General features: G+C 34.8%; 1 protein-coding gene across 4 annotated transcripts in view; it reads right to left on the bottom strand.

Annotated features, from left to right (window-relative positions):
* Positions 1-11,392, bottom strand: part of LOC110020919 (CRIB domain-containing protein RIC10-like) — a 17,135-nt gene extending 5,743 nt beyond the window's left edge. Inside the window, exons 1-5 of one of the 4 annotated variants that reach the window (XM_020719213.1) lie at positions 11,294-11,392; positions 11,036-11,142; positions 10,749-10,784; positions 10,478-10,572; positions 10,312-10,390 (exon numbers count right to left, since the gene is read on the bottom strand). In XM_020719213.1, the coding sequence (XP_020574872.1) occupies positions 10,312-10,390; positions 10,478-10,572; positions 10,749-10,784; positions 11,036-11,081 (256 nt within the window). In that variant the 5' untranslated portion in view covers positions 11,082-11,142; positions 11,294-11,392. The other 3 variants (XM_020719223.1, XM_020719203.1, XM_020719231.1) reach the window with 3 other exon arrangements.
* Between the last annotated feature and the right edge of the window lie 7,281 nt (positions 11,393-18,673).

Raw genomic sequence — 18,673 nt, forward strand, 5'->3', positions numbered from 1 at the left:
GGGGGGGGGGTTTCTACATCACCTAAGAGGGAGAGTTTCTTCTTGCTTTGGAGAAGGAGGAAGAGCAATCATCTCCTTTCATAAGGAGAGCTTCATCCACCCATTCAAGGCGGAGAAGGAGAAGGAGATCTACATGTCTTAAGAGGGAGAGGTTCTTCTTGCTTTGGAGAAGGAGAAAAAGGTCCATCTCTACTTTATAAGGAGAGCTTCATCCTTCAAAAGAAACGCGACATCAACCGCCACAAAGGTGAAGATTATTGGAAACCCTATCTTTGTATTTTTATTTTCTTAGAGCCCCTAGGCTAGATGTTAGCGATCTAAGGATTAAGGCTTTTGTGCTAGAGGAAAGTCTTCTAGGTTTGGAAGATTTCATGGACAAAATCCCTAACGAATCCTGAGTCGCTTTCCCTTTAAACCCTTAGCACCAAAAACCCATCGTTCTGGGAAGTCGTAACCCGCGGCTATTCGACGGCCTTAACTCTTGACGAATGGATTAAAGCCAAATTATAAAAGCAGTATCCGTAAGAGGAGCTTTCACCTAGTGAAAGTGAAATCTTATGGAATAGCCTTTCACTTGCTGCCGATTAGTTAAAGGTAGGCCCTACGTTGCTGAGCAACGGACTGACAGCTATGATTTCATCATGTCTAACCTAGGTTCCCATGTGAGTACGCTAAGACAAGTGTGTATTACTATTGTGCACATTCATTGCATTGCATTATATGTTTTTCTATGATGTGTGTTTTGCATGATGCATATTGCACGTGCCATCTTGGATTTCACTAGCAGCCAAGGCCCAGTCGATTTACCATTTGGTGTCAACCGACCTCCTTGGTCTGGTAGACATGGAATTATTGCTCAACCGGTCGCCCTCCATAGTCAGCCTCACACATTAGCTCGAACGACCGCCCCAGCATAGTCAACTTCACACATTAGCTAGACTGGTCGCCCCAGCAGGATCAGCCCTGACTGTGATCCGACCAGCCGCCCCAACATGATCAGCCTTGCACAACGATTCGACCGGCCACCACCGATCCAGTCAATTGATCGACACTTGCATTTGGATGTTGCATCATTGAATGCTCTTGTATGCTTGTGTTGAATTGCTCGCACCTACACATCCATATCAGGTACATTCATTATGTATGTCGTGAGCATGCATCTTACATGTTCATGGCTAGTAATCATGCTTCACTTGAGCATGATACTTAGCGTCTTCGCCCATGACATCCCCGTGTCATGCGCACATTACTTCTTTTGTGCATGCACCTACACCCACATAATATTTCTACATGATCATTCATTGCATACTTGAGGTGCATTTGAGTTTATTTCCACATTTCATTCGGTTTGTTGTCTTGTCGGCATGCCCAACCCTTCGTGTCACTATCTCCTTGGTATACCCAGCTCTCGGGTCACCGCCTCCTTGTCATACCCATCCCCCTGGTCACTCCCTCCTCAGCATACCCATCATTTTGAGTCACTACCTTCTCGGTACACTCACCCACTTCGAGCCAATGTCTTCATGGCACGTTCACACCCTTGAGCCAATGCCTCTACGGTATGCTCACACCTCCAATCAATACCTTCGCGGTACACTCATCACCACTTGTGTATGTCAGCTTACATTTTGCATTTGCATATGTGCTTAATAGCGAGTCAGGCTTATGCGAGTGACCCGGTGTTGGTCACGATGCTTTAACAAGCATTGCTTGTCAAGTGGATCCCGGCGATCAATGCTAGTTATTGCATCGGGATCGACACCAGTATAACTGTATTAAGAATCTAACAGATCTAATTCGTGTCACCTTGCATGTTACGGGTCTGTATTTAATGACCCTATTTTAAAACTAAAAAAATGTATATGTATTTTTCTACTTATGATACCCGCCATAATTTTAAAATTATACAAATAGCAAGATAGGTCGTTTGTAAAGTATGACAACCCCGTCAAAGTCATAAGTAACCGGAGACTTTACCCTGCGCATTTAAATGTTGTGTGCTAAGCTAGAACTAGGTTGCTACGTAGTATTTTTGGCACCTGACTATTGTTCTGTGTTGGCTTGATTGTCCTAGCTAGGTGTCTTTTTCTGCATATGCTTTTGGTGTGTTTCTACGTATACTGTGTTCGTGTATGCACATTAGTATATAAGTCGGTCTTTCTTGCAGGGAGTCATGCCTAAAACATACACACACATATAACAGAGAGGAGTAGCGTCATGATTATGTACTTACCCTTTCCTGCATGTGTTGTATAGCTCCTTCTGCCAGGCATGGCTTATATGCGTTGCATATTAACATGTGCTAACCCTTTTTTGCAGCTTGAGTCTTTTCTCTTTTATATGTACTTGATAGAGTTCTAGGATTGAGTTTGTATCGGAACTAAGATAAGGGTACCAACATTGGTTCCGAGGCGCACGACGCATAGAGACACGTGACGAGGAACCAGAAGCAGCAGGCTCGTGTCTTGTACCTTAAGTTTGAGTCTATATTCTTATATAGAATTAGGACCATGCATGCTTATGCGGTGCTTGGCCGCTTTTTCTGTTCTTCTTGGGATATGTTGCCGACTCAGCAACATCGGCCTTTATATATTTTATTTGGCATGCTTTCACCTTTCTATTGCATGTTTGCATGCTTAAAATTAGTTTCCTTTCTTTTCTTTGTTTCTTTTTTGATTGTTTATTGTCAGGGAATGTCGCGAAAATTATAATCTAGGCTCTTCTAAGGACTTTAAAAATATAATTTTTTTACATAAAAATCATAATATTAAAAGATTGAGATAATCCAAATTTTAGGGTTAAAATTGTCAAGATTTTAAATCTTGTCTCTACTTTCCTGCATGGCTCTCAGGCCAGATTAAGAACGATTTTGCAAGCATGGCTATACACCTCATCATACTTAATAAGGCCTCCACAATATCTAAGGACCGTTCCAAATAGTTGCATCATTTGCATATACTCGAGACAGTGTGTAAGTCATTTGATGTGAGTGTTTCATGTTTTGTAATTGAACCTCCCCTTGTTTTTTTCCAACGGCATTCTCACCACTTCGGCGAGTATAAATCTCACCACTTAGAGCTCCACCTGCTAGTCATAGGATAGAGAGTTTCGTTCCTTTGACCTTAGGATTATCGAGGTCCCCGTGAACGACGCAACTCATGGATTGCTGATTAGGGATCTTTAGACGTGTTGGGTCGACTATCTTTATGATTGGGTAAATTTAGGATTCTAATAGCTTGGGATGGTTGGTCTGTGGTACCTTGATCCGACTATTCTATCTGTTTAGGGATCACTCCTCCTTCCATTTGACAACTCCCATTGAGAGTTGCCGCTCTTACTTTTTTTTTATTTCATTTGGCAAGCCACACTTAGCTAATAGGTTGCTGTCCGTTTGGGATACAACAACTTGCCCTCTGCCCTAACGCTCAGTATGGCTTTGAAGCGGTGGGATGTTTCCTACCAGATGACTTGGTTGTTTCACGGGCGTCGATTGCCTATGAGTCACTATCTATTTAGGACTGTAAGAGACGTACTCTTTGCCCTGTAGCTTAGCAAGAGCTCAAAAAAGCATTGTGATTTCCTATGAAATAAATCATCTTTCATGATAGCCTATGCTAATCATCACTTTAAATGTAAGCAGCTTTCATTGGATCAAGAGTATTCTTGGGCAGTTCCTAAGATGTAATTAATCAAGTGTGATACACCCCCTTGGGAGCACTCTGGACCCCATAACAAGCAAACACACCTGAATTTTTGGTTGTGAGTAGCTTTCGTAGGCATTCGTTCGTGGATATTTGACACAAGCTATTTCGATCCGATCATATTTGGATGTATATGCTTGACCTATGATCGCACGGACGTTTAATGTGACCAAACCATCTAAGGCGACTCTCTCTAATTTTGTCCGCCACTGGATCTACACCAACCCTATCACAGATATATTCATTTCACATTTTATCTCAAAGTGTAAAGCCACTCATCCACCTAATCATTCTCATCTCGATGACGCTTAACTTAGTTTTATCCCTCTCTTTTAAAGGCCAACATTCAGAGCCATAGAGCATTGCAGATCTCACCACCATCTCACCACCATCTTATTTTCCTTTCAATCTAAGCAGTATTTTTTATCACATGATAGGCCCGAAGCATTCCTCCACTTCAACCAACCAACTTGAATTCTACTCATACATCCCCATCTATATCACCATCACTTTGAACAATAGACCCGAGAAATCTAAAGCATTCACACCTTTTAATAATTTGATCACCCATAGTTACAACACTGTCACTAGAGCTACTACTACTAAAATTATATTCCATGTATTCAATTTTAGTTCTACTCAAACGAAGACTTTTAGACACCAATGCAAACCTCTATAATTTAAGTTTTTCCTAAATTTTCTCTTTAATCTTATCCACGAGAAGGAAATCATCAGCAAAAAACATACACCAAGGTACATCTTTCTGTAAATGTCCAGTAAGAAGATCCATAACTAAAGCAAAAATGATATCGTCTTAAAGCCGATCCCTGATATAATCCAACTGGAATAAGAAAATATTTGGCCAATTCTCCTTCTGTTCGAGCACAAGCAACAACTCTAGTATACATATCTTTAATGACTTGAATATAAGTCATAAAAACACTTTTCTTCTCAGGAACTCCCCAAAGGATATCTCTTGGAACCTTATTGTAAGCACTTTCAACATCAATAAAAATCATATGTAGATCCTCCTTATCATCTCTGAACTTCTCCATTAAACCTTTCAATAAATATATAGCTTCCATAGTAGACCTGTCCAACATAAATCCAAATTGATTATGAGAAATTTTTGTAATAAGTCTTAGCCTAAGTTCAATTACCAGCTCCCATAATTTTAAAGTACGACACATCAACTTAATTCCTCTATAATTTGCACAATCTTGTGCATCCCCATTATTCTTAAAAATGGGGACCAAAATACTCTTTTTCTATTCCTCAGACATCGTTTTAGTTTTTAAAATAATATTAAAGAGTACAGTAAGCTAAGAAACTCTCAAATATCCTATATATTTCCATATTTCAATTGGGATATCATCAGGTCCTACAAACTTTCCCCCATTATTTTTCTTCAAAGCCTTCTCAACTTCTTTTTTACTAATACGATGGTAAAAATGAAACAGTTTATTATTATTAACGATATTAAAATCACTAGGTCGAACGTATTTTGAGAAACTTCAATAAAACATTTATTAAAATAACTCACCCACCCATGTTGAATATCTTATTCGAAGAAAAATACTTTTTGATTTTCATATTTAATACATTTTACTTGAGTTAAATTTTTACTATTCTTTTCTCCTTGTTTAGCAAATTTATACATATATTTTTCACCCTCTTTAGTATCTAATATATTATAAAGACCACAAAAAGCTGAATTTTTAGCATTACAGATTATTCTCTTAGACTCTGTAAAAGCTATTTTTTTATTTTTAAAAGCTATTTTTTTATTTTTTCCAGTTCTCTAAGTTTTTACATTTAAACAAATATTTATAACATTACTTCTTAGATTTTACTTTTCTTGCAGATTATTATTCCACCACTAATTATTTTTATTTGTAGATATTTTTTCTTTTAATTCTCCAAGTACATTTTTTGTTACTTGTTTATTAGTGTTTGTTATTTTATCTCACATAGAATTTGTTTCTTCATGAACATCCCAAATCTTGAAATCTTGAAGCTTACTCATAAAAATAATTTTATTTATGTCTTTTAGGTGGTCTCATTTAATTCTACGACAATGATTTCAAGTATTATTTATTTTACAACTCTTCATCTTAAAACCTAGAACTAATAATCAATGTTGACTACTTAAATCCTCACTTGGAATGACCTTGTAATCTTTACAGTCTCCAAGATCTCTTCTCATAAAAAAATAATTAATTTGTGTATTATTAGATCCATTCTTATAAGTAATAAAATGTTCATCTCTTTATTCGAATAAAGTATTAGCAATAACAAATCATACGCTAAAGCAACATCTAATATGACACTGCGTTCTTCATTAATCACTCCAAAACCGTAGCCCCGTAAATATTTCTAAAACTTTCTACCACTCTACCAACATGTTCATTTAAATCTTCTCCAATAAAATTCATTCTTCAAGAGATATCATTTGTATTAAGACTTCTAAGTCATTCCAGAATTTATCTTTAAAGTCTATATCAAAATCTACTTGAGGAGCATAATCATTTATGAGATTAAAAATCTTAGCATCAACAATAATCTTAAGGGTTATAATTATATCTCTAATTCTATTAATTTTTATAACATTATCTTTCAAACTCTTATCTATAATTACACCTGCACCATTTCTAGTGTGACTCTTACCTGAATGTCAAAGTTTAAAACCTAAGTTATCAACCTCATTAGCATTTTCTTCAACCCATTTAGTTTCTTGAATACATAAGATATTTATTTTTCTATGAATCATAATATCAACTAATTCTATTAATTTACCTGTGAGAGTACCTATATTCCAAAATCCTATTGTAACATTAGTTTCATAGACCTTTTTTTTTTCCTGCATTCGTCTATAATGTGAGAAATCTTGCTTATTTGACACTACACCCCTGCATCAGTCTAGCTGCACCTGCACACATTTCACTGTATTAAGGTCATACAACACATCACTTCCAGGGGACGCCCTAGTATTTACACAATAATCAAAAAGATTCATGTCATGATTTTTTATAAATTTTACGTTGGTTGTCGGCTACCTAACACAATCCTCCATTTTTCACATCTAGGGCTTAAGACCCAGCAATGACAGTGTCAATACCTACTTACCAAGTTAAACAAAAAAAATAAAATTATTGTTGGGGTGTAAGAGTTGATTGGACTAAAAGAACATGTGGGCCTAAAAAAAGTCAAACATTCGCCTCAACTACAAAAGCTCTTCCAATCAACACAACATAGCAATGTGTCGATCTAACCAGAAAAATTAATATTGACGTCACAATAACTATACACATGCTCGTCCATTACATGAGAAGCATCTTTTGAATCAACAAAACATGAAAACAAGTGTACAGGCAAAGCCTTTCCATTGTTTCATTTCGTTGTCAAGAGAAACTGTCAAAACTAGGGGATGATAAACTGATAGACTGGCTACACTCCCAATCAAAAGCTTCTCCTCCTCAAGAATCCTCAAGACCTCTCCCCAGCATGCTTCAATACCAAATATGGTTAGCAATCCACCTTTTGTAGCCTCCACCTGCATAGGCTTATCCTTCAGGTCGTCCACCTCCTATAAAGAAGCGAGTTCACCGGTCCAAATTCAAAAAACTATGAACTACATCAAGCCGCACCCAAATATTTATTGACAAGTTTCTGCAATTTGTCTCTTGCTAGGCCACTCTTCATGAACACCACCCACCCTTTAGGACAATAAGATCCCATTCGGCGCCTTTGTTGCAAAAGTGTGGGGTGATTTGTTCTTGGCTTTATAGCCTTGGGTCACTCTTACAAATTAAGAGAAAAGTGCATACCATACGTGTTGCTTCCAACCTTTTCTCAGTGTTGCTAGCTCACATGCTTTCATTCATATACTCTAAATTTGTTGTAACTCCAACATTTTGAACATTTTTTTTCCTCATTGCACATTTACTAATTAAAACTTCTTTTATGCTTTGCTTTTCATTTAGGACTAACTCAGCTAGTGGAATTCACCTTCTGTACTCAAATGAATAACAAAACTCCTCCACAAACAATTACAGCAAAACTAGGTCATAAACAAAATTAATATAAAATCTCAATGTGGATTCCAATTTTCTCTCATTTCTTCTAACTCCTAAAAGAGTAATTTATGAGAATAATGATTTCCAATATGTCTCACACTTTCTAAATCTAATCTCTGACATGCATGCTCTTTTACCTACTCATCAAATTAAAGTGTTATCATCTTCCACAGATGGGCCCCTCATATCTCATGTTTAATCAAAAAAAAAAAAAATGAAGAATGGGAAATAAAATAATGATCATGAATGTTTATGCAGTAATGAATTTGAAGTAATGAAAACTATTACAAAGGCAACATGTGAAAGCATAAAGACCAATCGAGGTTTTAATAATCAAATTGGATATTTAAACATATAATAATTATTTAAACAAGATAATATATAATAACAATGCAATTAATTATTTAATAATTAATAAAATAAAACATTACATTTTAATGATACCTCCATATTTAATTTCCAATCAAACAACAAAACATTAAAATATTTTTAAGAATGCCAATAAATACATAGTAAATGAGCGAACTAGCATATTTTGCTAGCAAAACCTTCAAAATCTTCCACCAATCAAAGAAGCATTGCTTCGTTAATTAAAGAACTTCAAGAAAGCAAGAGAAATTTTGAATCGATTAAAATATGATTTGCACTTACATTTGAACTTAATTTTAAGCTATACTGAGCGCCAACTAATTCTTAAAAATTATAAATGATTCATGTTCAAGTGAATTTTTCCGTACTTCCCTGTTAGGCTTTTTTTTTTTTTAATAAATCAAACCAATTAAGGCCCTCGTTCACAATCCGAAGAGTTAGAAATGTTGGTGTAGTCTAATTTTTTAAACCTTAGCTTAGTCTCAAGTCTCACCATTGAATAAGAAAAAAGTATGAAGGAGTAGAAATCTTAGTAGACCATCTTTCATAGGATTTAACTTAGCTAAAGTAAAAATATTGTTTTTCTTATATATATATTTGAAATTATAGTCGCAATAAGGCATTTTGTCATCATTTATTTGTCAAGCCCCACCCCCAACTCTCAAAAACACCTCCTGGCCCCAACCTATGATTGCGTTGGGTTGTACTCAGGGGTGGTTACCAACAACACTATTCCCAAAACTCTTTTCGCCGCCTTTCGAACACCCACATCAAGGAGATCACCACCCCAAATTATTCCCCTCCCTACTTATGTCACTGCCTCTAAACAAGGTAATTTAGCCATAAAAAAATTTAAAATATAAATTACGTAAAGATAATCGACAAAAATAATAACATAGTTCATTAGGATGATAAGATTAAACAACATATGGCAATTTTGAAAAGGAAAAGGATCAAATTGCTCTCAAGGTAAAAACTATGAACACACTTTTGTAACCCTTATGTATATGATTGACAAAAGCATTGGGCAATTCAATCTAAGAAATTGCTAAGCAATTTGGCAAATCTAAGTCATTAATAAGCTTTAAAGCACCATTTCAACTAAAAGCTATTTAAAAAGTTGACCATGCAATTAATATCGTTCATGAGACAAGAGGTTTGCAGTGAATGAACTCAAATTGTTGTTTGGAAAAGTAGTTCTGCTCCACGCACCCTGAACCCAAATGAAACACAATCATCGCATATCACTGCAGTCATTACAGTAGACTAAGGAAAAGGCGCCTTTATAGTACTTCACTTTTTATATCCTTAAAATGAAGAAAAGAGTTGGTCAGGATTGGCTAGGTCTGTGTGGACAAATTATACGAAATCAAACTACTTCTAGGTTCCACGCTTATTGGCTATTGAAATAGCACATTAACTGAAAAGTAATGTGTCTAAAGATTACTTTACGTTATCAAGCTATATATAAATTAAAAAAGGAGAATCAGAGAATACATTTTGTATAAAATAAGGATACAAAACAGGAAAATATAGATAAGAAATAATGAAAACCAAAAAATAATTAAAAAAACAATATAAGAAAACAGGTAAATATAGAAGAGAAAAAATTAAAAAATGAAAAAATAATTAATTAACCAATAGAAAACAACACCAAGGAGTATGTTTATCTTTTTGAAAAATCAAGCGCCATCTAATTGTAAGCCTATTTTCACTCCAATATTAAAATTCATATCCCCAACCCATATTTTTCATTTTTGTCAAATTCCCATTGGTTTGATTGTGGCACGCATAAATGCATCCATTCGGTAGTTCAAAAAATCCCTCGGGTACGAGTATTGTAAGCAGCAAGATTTTAAGTGATGTATATAAATATCCCTTTTTTTTTTTCCTTCCAATACTAATCATTCACAATCATTCACAAATTTCTACCAAGTTGATACCTGAAATCCAAATTGTTTGGTTGATAGATGATAAATCTCTCCGAATCTAGATGAAATATTTCTATGAGGAATTAATGTATTACAGTTTTAAGGTATACTTCAATAAATTGAGATATACTCTAGAATCATATGGTAAATAGAGGACAATCACAACTATCAAACTATTCATATTTACAACTCCACAAGTAAATTTATGGGAAAGAAGAGAAGAAGAGAATATACCATGAGAAGCCCAAGAAAGCCCCCTCGATTCCCCAAGAACTCCAGAAGAAAAATCTGATGCTGTATTAAATTCAGCCATCTGAAAAACCTCAAAAGTGCAACTTAAAAAGAGGAAAATGTCACCAAAAATAAAAGCAAATCATTCACTTTATTTCTCTGGGCTTACCCAGCTTGGAATACTAGATGAGCTACTAAATCCAATGTGCGCTGCATGTTTCACATCTGTTGGGTACCCAATTACCATCTCAGGCTCTTTGAAAACTATAATAACAATAAGGTAAGAAAAAACACAAAGATAAATGAAGATTTTTATGCACATAACGGAATCAAATAAAGAAAAATCAGAAAGATTTTGAGATGATTCAATTTATTCAAGAATCACCAAAGATCTGAGAAATGAACTTGAAACCCTTGAAAACCCCCTTCATTTTGGATACCATAAAGGAAGAAGACCCCTCCCCTCACACAAAATCCTACAATGATAAGAACATGAAGACTATCAGCTCATATTAGAAAACATTGAATGAGTTAGACTAAAAATGTCAATGAAATCAGATTTTTCTGAAATATTTTTGCTTTAAAAGAAGTTAAATTCATGGGGTTATAATATTTTTGCTTATCTCTTCCATAGAAATTGAAATCAAGCACACACTCTTCATTTTGAAGGCTGGAAGATAACTATTTTGAAAGAAAAAAAAAAAAGATTAGCAAATGGGAAGCATACCTTTAGGGCAAGATTCACCATAAATCTTTCCCTCAAGCAACTCCATTTATCCCCATTCCTAGTTTCACCAGTGTTTCAAGTCAATGGCGTTTCAGCATAGCTTCAAACTTCAATGAATTAAAAACGAAAGAAATGGAGAAAAGTTTCAGTTTTTGCTTCGTGAAAGTAGAGATAAGAGAAAGGAGGCCAAAAACCATAAAATCTCAGCATTTGAAGGGTTTGCCAGGAAGAAGACGAAAGGAAGATTTCAATGCCTACATGCTCTCTCTCTCTCTCTCTCTCTCTCTCTCTCTCTCACTCCAGCGGTTCATTTGTTTGGAAGAAATCAAGAAGCCATAAAGAGTTGATCAATGGCCCTTCTGCTGGGAGCTTACGTGTGGAGTCCAGTAAAATTATAAAATATCTGTTATTTTATATTATTCATGTATTATTGTGTTCTAGAAATATTCTTAGTATTATAATAACACAATAACATATAAATAATATACAATAAAGATTGAATAACAAGAGGGGAATATTTCTGTGTTATCGGACCGATTTTTTTTCTTTACTTGCGTGTGATTTTACGTGCGACATGATTTTATTGGACTCCAAATGTAGAGTTACGTGCGGAGTCTAATATAATATTTTTTCAAACAACAGGGGGAGCCAGCTTGCTCAGAATTATAATGAATTTATTATATGAATTAATAAATATTTAAGCCAGCTTAATCAGAATTATAATGAATTAATAAATATTTAATTCATTCTGCCAGGCCTGTTCCCACGTTAAAAAATATATATTGACAAAGTACAATTATTCTCAATTTGTTTATGTCCTTAGGCAAGTTGGAAAAGGTTTAAGAAAGGGTGTCTCTTTAGGGTATATATATAGATGATGACTCCTATAACATGTGTATTATTAAAATAAGATGCATTTTAAGAAAGTTTAATAAGAAAACTAAACTATATCTTAATATAATTTTGTTTTTCATAACAAATTTATATGTACATTATTTCATTGGAGGATATTACTTATAATTTGAATTACTATAATTAAAAAACAAAATATTCAAACATTCTTTAAACATGTGAAATAGTTTATTAATATTTACAGGTAATTCCCTTCAAAAATTGATAGAAGATGTTTTATTAAGAGATATCGTGAATCCCCAGGTGATATGTGAAGAATAAGCAAAGTCTACAAAATTGAACTGATCTTGTGAAGTTATGACTAGTTTGATTTGAAATATATAATAAAATATTTCTATCGTTAAATTGGCGAAAACCAGTCGAACCGTCATTTCAACCCACAAATTAGAGAAAGGATTCCATATTTTAATTTTTTTTAATATTATTTTATATTTTTTTTCATCATTTTAAAATCTGTTACAGCCCTCACACAGCATTGGTCACTTTCCAAATTTGAAAAGCAACTTCCAAGTAAGCTTGTCAACACTAACATGCTCAGGATTCCAAATCTCATAATGGTGTGTTTGTGTGTATGTGTGTGTGTGTGTTCCACTACAAGCAGAGAAAATAGGAAAGCATATAGGGTTATTATTAACTTTTTTGGAATATTTAAGGAAATTTGGGAGTAGGGCCAGCTGCTTAATAGAAGGATAAAATTTTACGTCCGGACTCCGGATGTCCGGACAACGGCCCAGATGCAGCGAGGAGGGCGGAGATCTGATTCCTCCCCTCTCCCGCTGCACCCGAGCCGTCGTCCGGACATCCGGAGTTCGGATGAAAAATTTTTTTTCTCATAGAAGGGAGCAATTATTTTTTTTTTAAATAGCTCCACTCAAATGAACTTGATTTATTTATTTATATTTTTGTTATTATTTTATTATTATATTATTTAGATTATATCTATTTAATTAATTTTTATAATTATTAATTATTTTGTCATCTGTTTCAACCCTGTCAAACCAATGAACTTTGAACATTTACTTCTTTTTGTTTTATATCCAGTTCGATTTTCAAAAACATTAGTAAGATGTTTTTTACATATTTATCATAATTCTAAAAACTTTTAATTGGATGCATATTTAGTTTCAAATAATTTTTGATTCGATTGACTTTTTTGGATATTAGGAGACATTTTTATTTTGGCAAAATTTAGAACATGTTTAATGCCCTACTATTCCAAACTTTTGGGGTGAGACATAACCATCATGCATGATAATGCTCAATTTTGTTTTAGATGTTTCCTTCTGTAAACATACTTAAGAGATGACCAGACTCTACACAACTTAGCCCATACTTCCTCTTGAATCCAAAGTGGCATCTACCTAAACTAGTGAATGTCTATGAATATGTCATATAGAGGAGCAACACCATGCATCTTAAATTTTATTCTGATGTCCTTTCTATGCTATGATAATCAACAAAATTCTTTCTATTACATAAATTATATAAATGAGGATCATTACAACTAAAGCATCGTGTATTATAAAAGTTGAAAGGTTTTAATTGGCACCTCAATTTTTTGAACCACATGTTATGCAACTCAATTAAAATCTTCTTATATGATAAATGTGGAGCATCATACTTATTCCTTTTTTATCAATATTTTTATAGATTAACTATTTGGATGGATTAAACTCACATATCTCCATTAGGCTCAACATTAGTGCATGAAGTAGGAGTTCTTACTTCACACTATTATGCCAAAGTGAATGGGCCAGATTGATTTGGTGGTGGGAGTGGTGGTGGTGCATGATGATGGCTATCCTCACCATAACCTATGTAGGGTTGTTGAGGATAAAATAGAGTGGTGTTAATAGGTTCTAGGAATAATAAGCAACTTTATGTGCTAATAAAGTGGTATATGATGATATGATCATGAATATGTTGTGGTGATGGGAGTCGCAACGCTACTCATCATAAAATATGGACAAGAAACAGTCCTCTTTATTCTTAGAAAATAATCATGATCAACCTATGAGATTTGACATCACCACCATATAGTGCCTTCTGCAATAAAGAGTGGATATATGATTAGCTGGGAAATAAAATCATTCAAATTTGCAGATATAAAATAAATAGTGCACAGTTAAAAGATCTATAAAATATAAAAGAAAAAACATACTAATTATCACACATATGTCATGTAGTATTCTCAAATGAATCGTTTGAATTTGAACCTAAAATTTTCTCATCATCATTATCTATGTATTCTTCTATAGAAATGATTAAATTTCTCATAATCACTATTAATATCTTTCTGGAGCCCTTTTTTGTCGCTTTTTTCATATTCTCTCATTTTAGATCTCCCTTTCTCAAACGACATGTATCCAAGTATAAAGATAGAGTAAGAAAAGGCAACACTACACGAATAAAAGTTTTTTTTTTTTTTTTACGGCCAAATTATGTACGGCCAAATTATGTCGGTACGGCCAAATTAGGTCGGTTATGTTGAAAAAAATCGTTACTTTTGCTGCTTCCAACGATTTATCGACGGTGTTAAGCTCGTAGGTAATTGACGATTTAATGTAATAGTTTTTCTTAAGAAAAAAATTCAAATCGTTGGTTCCCGTCTATTATATCGACAATTGATCTGTCGATAATAGTGACACTTAAAGGCGGAAAATTGTCGCACCCGTTGCTTTTTGTTGCAGATTTTTTGTCGGTTACAAGTCACTAATGCATAAGTTATATAAAACTATCAAAAAAGTGTCACGCCCGTCGTTTTCATATGACTTGGACATTTCATTGATTTGGTGTCTCTAGTCCATTGGTTATAGAAATCGAATGTCAAATCATCGGAAAAGTATTGTGTCCATTGTTTTCAGGTGACGTACCTCAATGTCGGTTGAGAGTCAGATAAGCATCGATAAATATGTCTATCGACTAACTGTCAGTTTTGCTTACAAATATGCTGAAAGTAGTCACAAAACTGGCAGAAAGCCGTCGGAAACCCGTAGCATCAAAAAAAAAAACATATTTTTTTTTTCTTATTTATAATACCACACTTGTTATCATAACATCTAATAAACATTTCAAGCATTTAACGAACTAGAATAGCTGTTGAACAACAAATTATTCAATCAAATAACGATATAAATCAAATACATTTATTCTAAAAATATATAAATCACTATTCACAGAAAAAAATGTTCAAATGTACAACATATACATAAGAAAAAGAAAAATTATCCCACCTGATCATCCTTCCCTATCTCCCCATCTTCATCGTCCACCATATATTCCTCCTCCTCCAACGCCGCCTCATCCACTGTCGGAACAAATCTAACTTGGCTTTCAATGTGGCCTCCATGTTTGCCTCCAACTCTAACCTCATTTGAGAGAAGTGAACCTCCATCTCGACAGCTAATGCATCAACACATCTAGAGATATTCTCGTCTTGTACGGTAGAGGTGGAATCTACAATTGCACTGATGGAGGGGTGAGCGTCGTAGGCAAATCTCTATGACTCAAGCCAGTTGACTCGAACCTTCTTCTTCTTCTCTAGTAGCCTCCCTCAACAAGTCGTACTCGGAAGGATCATTTTCGTTGTTTCGTAATACCTCCCTACGCCTGGGATCTGCTCTCCTTCAGCTGCTGGAATCTCTCCTGCAAAAAAGAGTATTTACATTCAGTTACAACTAGCATGTATTAACATCAAACTAGTTTAGCTCGTAAATTACCTAGGTCGCACAAGATCTGTCGTTAATACAAAACTGGTTGGACCGCCTCCGGTGGGTGTGCTCTGTACATCGGCTACGGAGGGCTCATGTCCCATGTATACAATCTTTCCATATAACGAAATTGTTAGAATACATCTCAGAACTATAAAAAACTTTAAAGTAGGAATGAAATCTTACCAACCTTTGTTTGTATTTTATATGTGGAAGCACTCCACCAGTGTGCTTGTAGGGCTTCATGCATTCACAGTTCGACCGTCTGTTCTATTTTGCTTGCTCCCTCTTCTTCTGATAGTCCAGGGGATCTCAAGCCCCAAACCTTCAGTGTAGTTGCCAAATTTTCAACCATTTGCACTTTTTTAATGATAGCTACTTCCAATTAGTAGGAAATTATTTACCTTGACATATCCAATGTTTTTTTACACGGTCCTCTTCATGAAACAATATTCATGTCGCAACCAACCGGATTTGAAGAGCCACCAAACTGACCCATGTTTGTCTTCTAAAGAAAGTGCTATATGGCCTTAAATAATCTCCAAGATAATGACACTTTACTTTAACTTCCACTTTTCAATAACAAAGCTTCCAAATCAGTAATGACTATCTATCCCTTATGTTTTCCATGGCTTCCAATCCAGAAAGTTATATTTTGATATAAATCGATGGCATACTCATTACCGACAGAGATTTCAGCTTCCTCACTCATATTATCAATCAGATACATCTCCACTTTCAAGTTAAAACTCCCAGCCAGCCCAGCATGTTACCCAGCATCCATATTCCTCCCACTTCAACTGGCCCGCAACTTAGTTAGTACAAAGACACCGACAATATCCTCAAGAAAGCAGAATTGCTGACATGCAAACCTATCAAAACTTCTACATCTACTAAGGTAATCACCGCTCCAACCAATGACCATGTTTTTGACAATCCTCAACCCTACAGGCACTTAGTTGGCTCTCTCCAATGCCTCAAGCTAATAATACCTGATCTCACAATCTCGGTAAACAAATTATGTCAAAGTCTTCATTTACCTCCAAACAAACACTCATCCAACTCAAAACAACTGCTATGTTCCATCAAAGACTCCAGCAACAAAGTTTTACCAATCCACAGAGGCGACTTCATTCCCAAAGCTTTTTAGGATTCTGATTGGGTTGGTGACCCGGTTGATCACAAATCCATTACCAAGTACCGTGCATTCCTAGGTACCACCCCCACTCCCGGTGCACCAGGAAGCAAACAATTTTGGCTCGATCTTCGATCCAAGCCAAATATCAAGCCCTATCCACCACAAAAGTTGACATTATTTGTCTACAAAGTCTACTTCAACACTTCCAAATTCAACCTACAAGACCAACTCCTCATAAGGAAATAACTACCTGTAATCGCCAACCGTCATATTTTTGCTTACTCCTCATAAGTTCTGTAACTATAAAAAAAGGTTATGTATTGATCCGGCTCAAAATTAGACCAACATACACAAATTTTTTAATTTACAAGATCACCCCAACCATAATTTTCACATTTATTGCATTTTGTCCAGTATCTCTTATCATAAATCTACGGAAATTTAATTGAAGATTTACATGCAAACCAGCCAATTCCTTTATATTTACATATGTCGCCTTAATGCACGAAAAGATGAAATAGCGATATCTTTTATGTGATATAAAAAATTTAGACCGTATAAACCTAAAATAAAATTAGAGTTTAGGTGTTAGATATGTAAATACAAATAATTGGGTGGTATTTATGTAAATGCCCCAAATTTTATAATTTTGATAAATAGTTTTATTGGCACACTCCAAAAAATTTCAACTAGCCTTAACATTGAAAAAATGGAAGAGACTAAATTTTAATATTTTGCATAAAAGTTGCTAAAATGATTTGTTGGGACACTGTCAATAGTTCAATTTAATAGTTTATTAGCTACCAAACCGTTGAAAATGAAAGGAAATTTTTCTTAACTGCTAGAGGGCGACATGTTCATCAAATTCTACAATTTTAGATAATTTATTTCCGTTATATTAGAATCTATTGACTTTGGTGATTTCAATGAATTTAAGTACCTACTCCAATATGAAGCACCAAGCTTTGTCGCAGCTGGAGCGGCCATTTTGGGTTTTATTAAAATCTTCGTAACAATGTTCCTATAACACACTTCTCATGTATTTACAAACCTAAGATCTAAATTTTAATATTTATATTTATAATATTTTGATATTAAATATGTAATATTTTACTTTTCAAAAGTTGGTGGTGATTGTTTTTGTTCGTTTCTCTTATTTTATTTTTAAAGGAGTTGTCAGCTTAAGGTATGGGACACGGGTTGTTACTTCTGGTCCCTATCACGTGGTTTGATGTGTAGTCTGCCTCAAAACCCATGCTCGTATTTTATTTCTGATACATACTCAGCCTTATGACTCTATCAAATGCATGTGAAAGAGAAAATAAAGACTCGACACACATGAAAACAATTTTAGCGAAAAAACCAACAAACATGCAACGTATAATGAGCCGTGTCTTTTCACCGGGAGAGTTAAATGACACATGCAAGCAAAATGTTACTAGAAATCATTACGTGCTCCCCCTTAATGATACATGTGTGTGTGCATGTATATAGACATGAATCACTATAGAAGACACTCTAATATAGTATCATGCATATCAAGCATGCAAACACACCAAGAAAATACAAAAGTGATGCATGACTCGAACAAACTGGCCAGCAGAGAACAATAGCGAGAGACGTCAAAAATATTACCTAGCACACAATCTAATGAGAAGTGTCTTAACTAACATCTAAGTGCAAGGCAAGTCTCCGGATATGTATGACTTCGATGGGTCACCGCACTGACCCTGTCTTAAAGATCCAAGGGATCTAAAGGTGTCACCCATGATGGATTTTAAAAAAAATTGGTCTTATATAAGACCTAGTTTGCTACATGTATAATTTTAAAATTATGGCGGAAAATAATAAATATCAAAATATGTCTTTATTTAGTTT

The sequence above is a fragment of the Phalaenopsis equestris genome, unplaced genomic scaffold (genome assembly GCF_001263595.1).
Source record: "Phalaenopsis equestris unplaced genomic scaffold, ASM126359v1 Scaffold000002, whole genome shotgun sequence".
NCBI classification, from domain to species: Eukaryota; Viridiplantae; Streptophyta; class Magnoliopsida; order Asparagales; family Orchidaceae; genus Phalaenopsis; species Phalaenopsis equestris.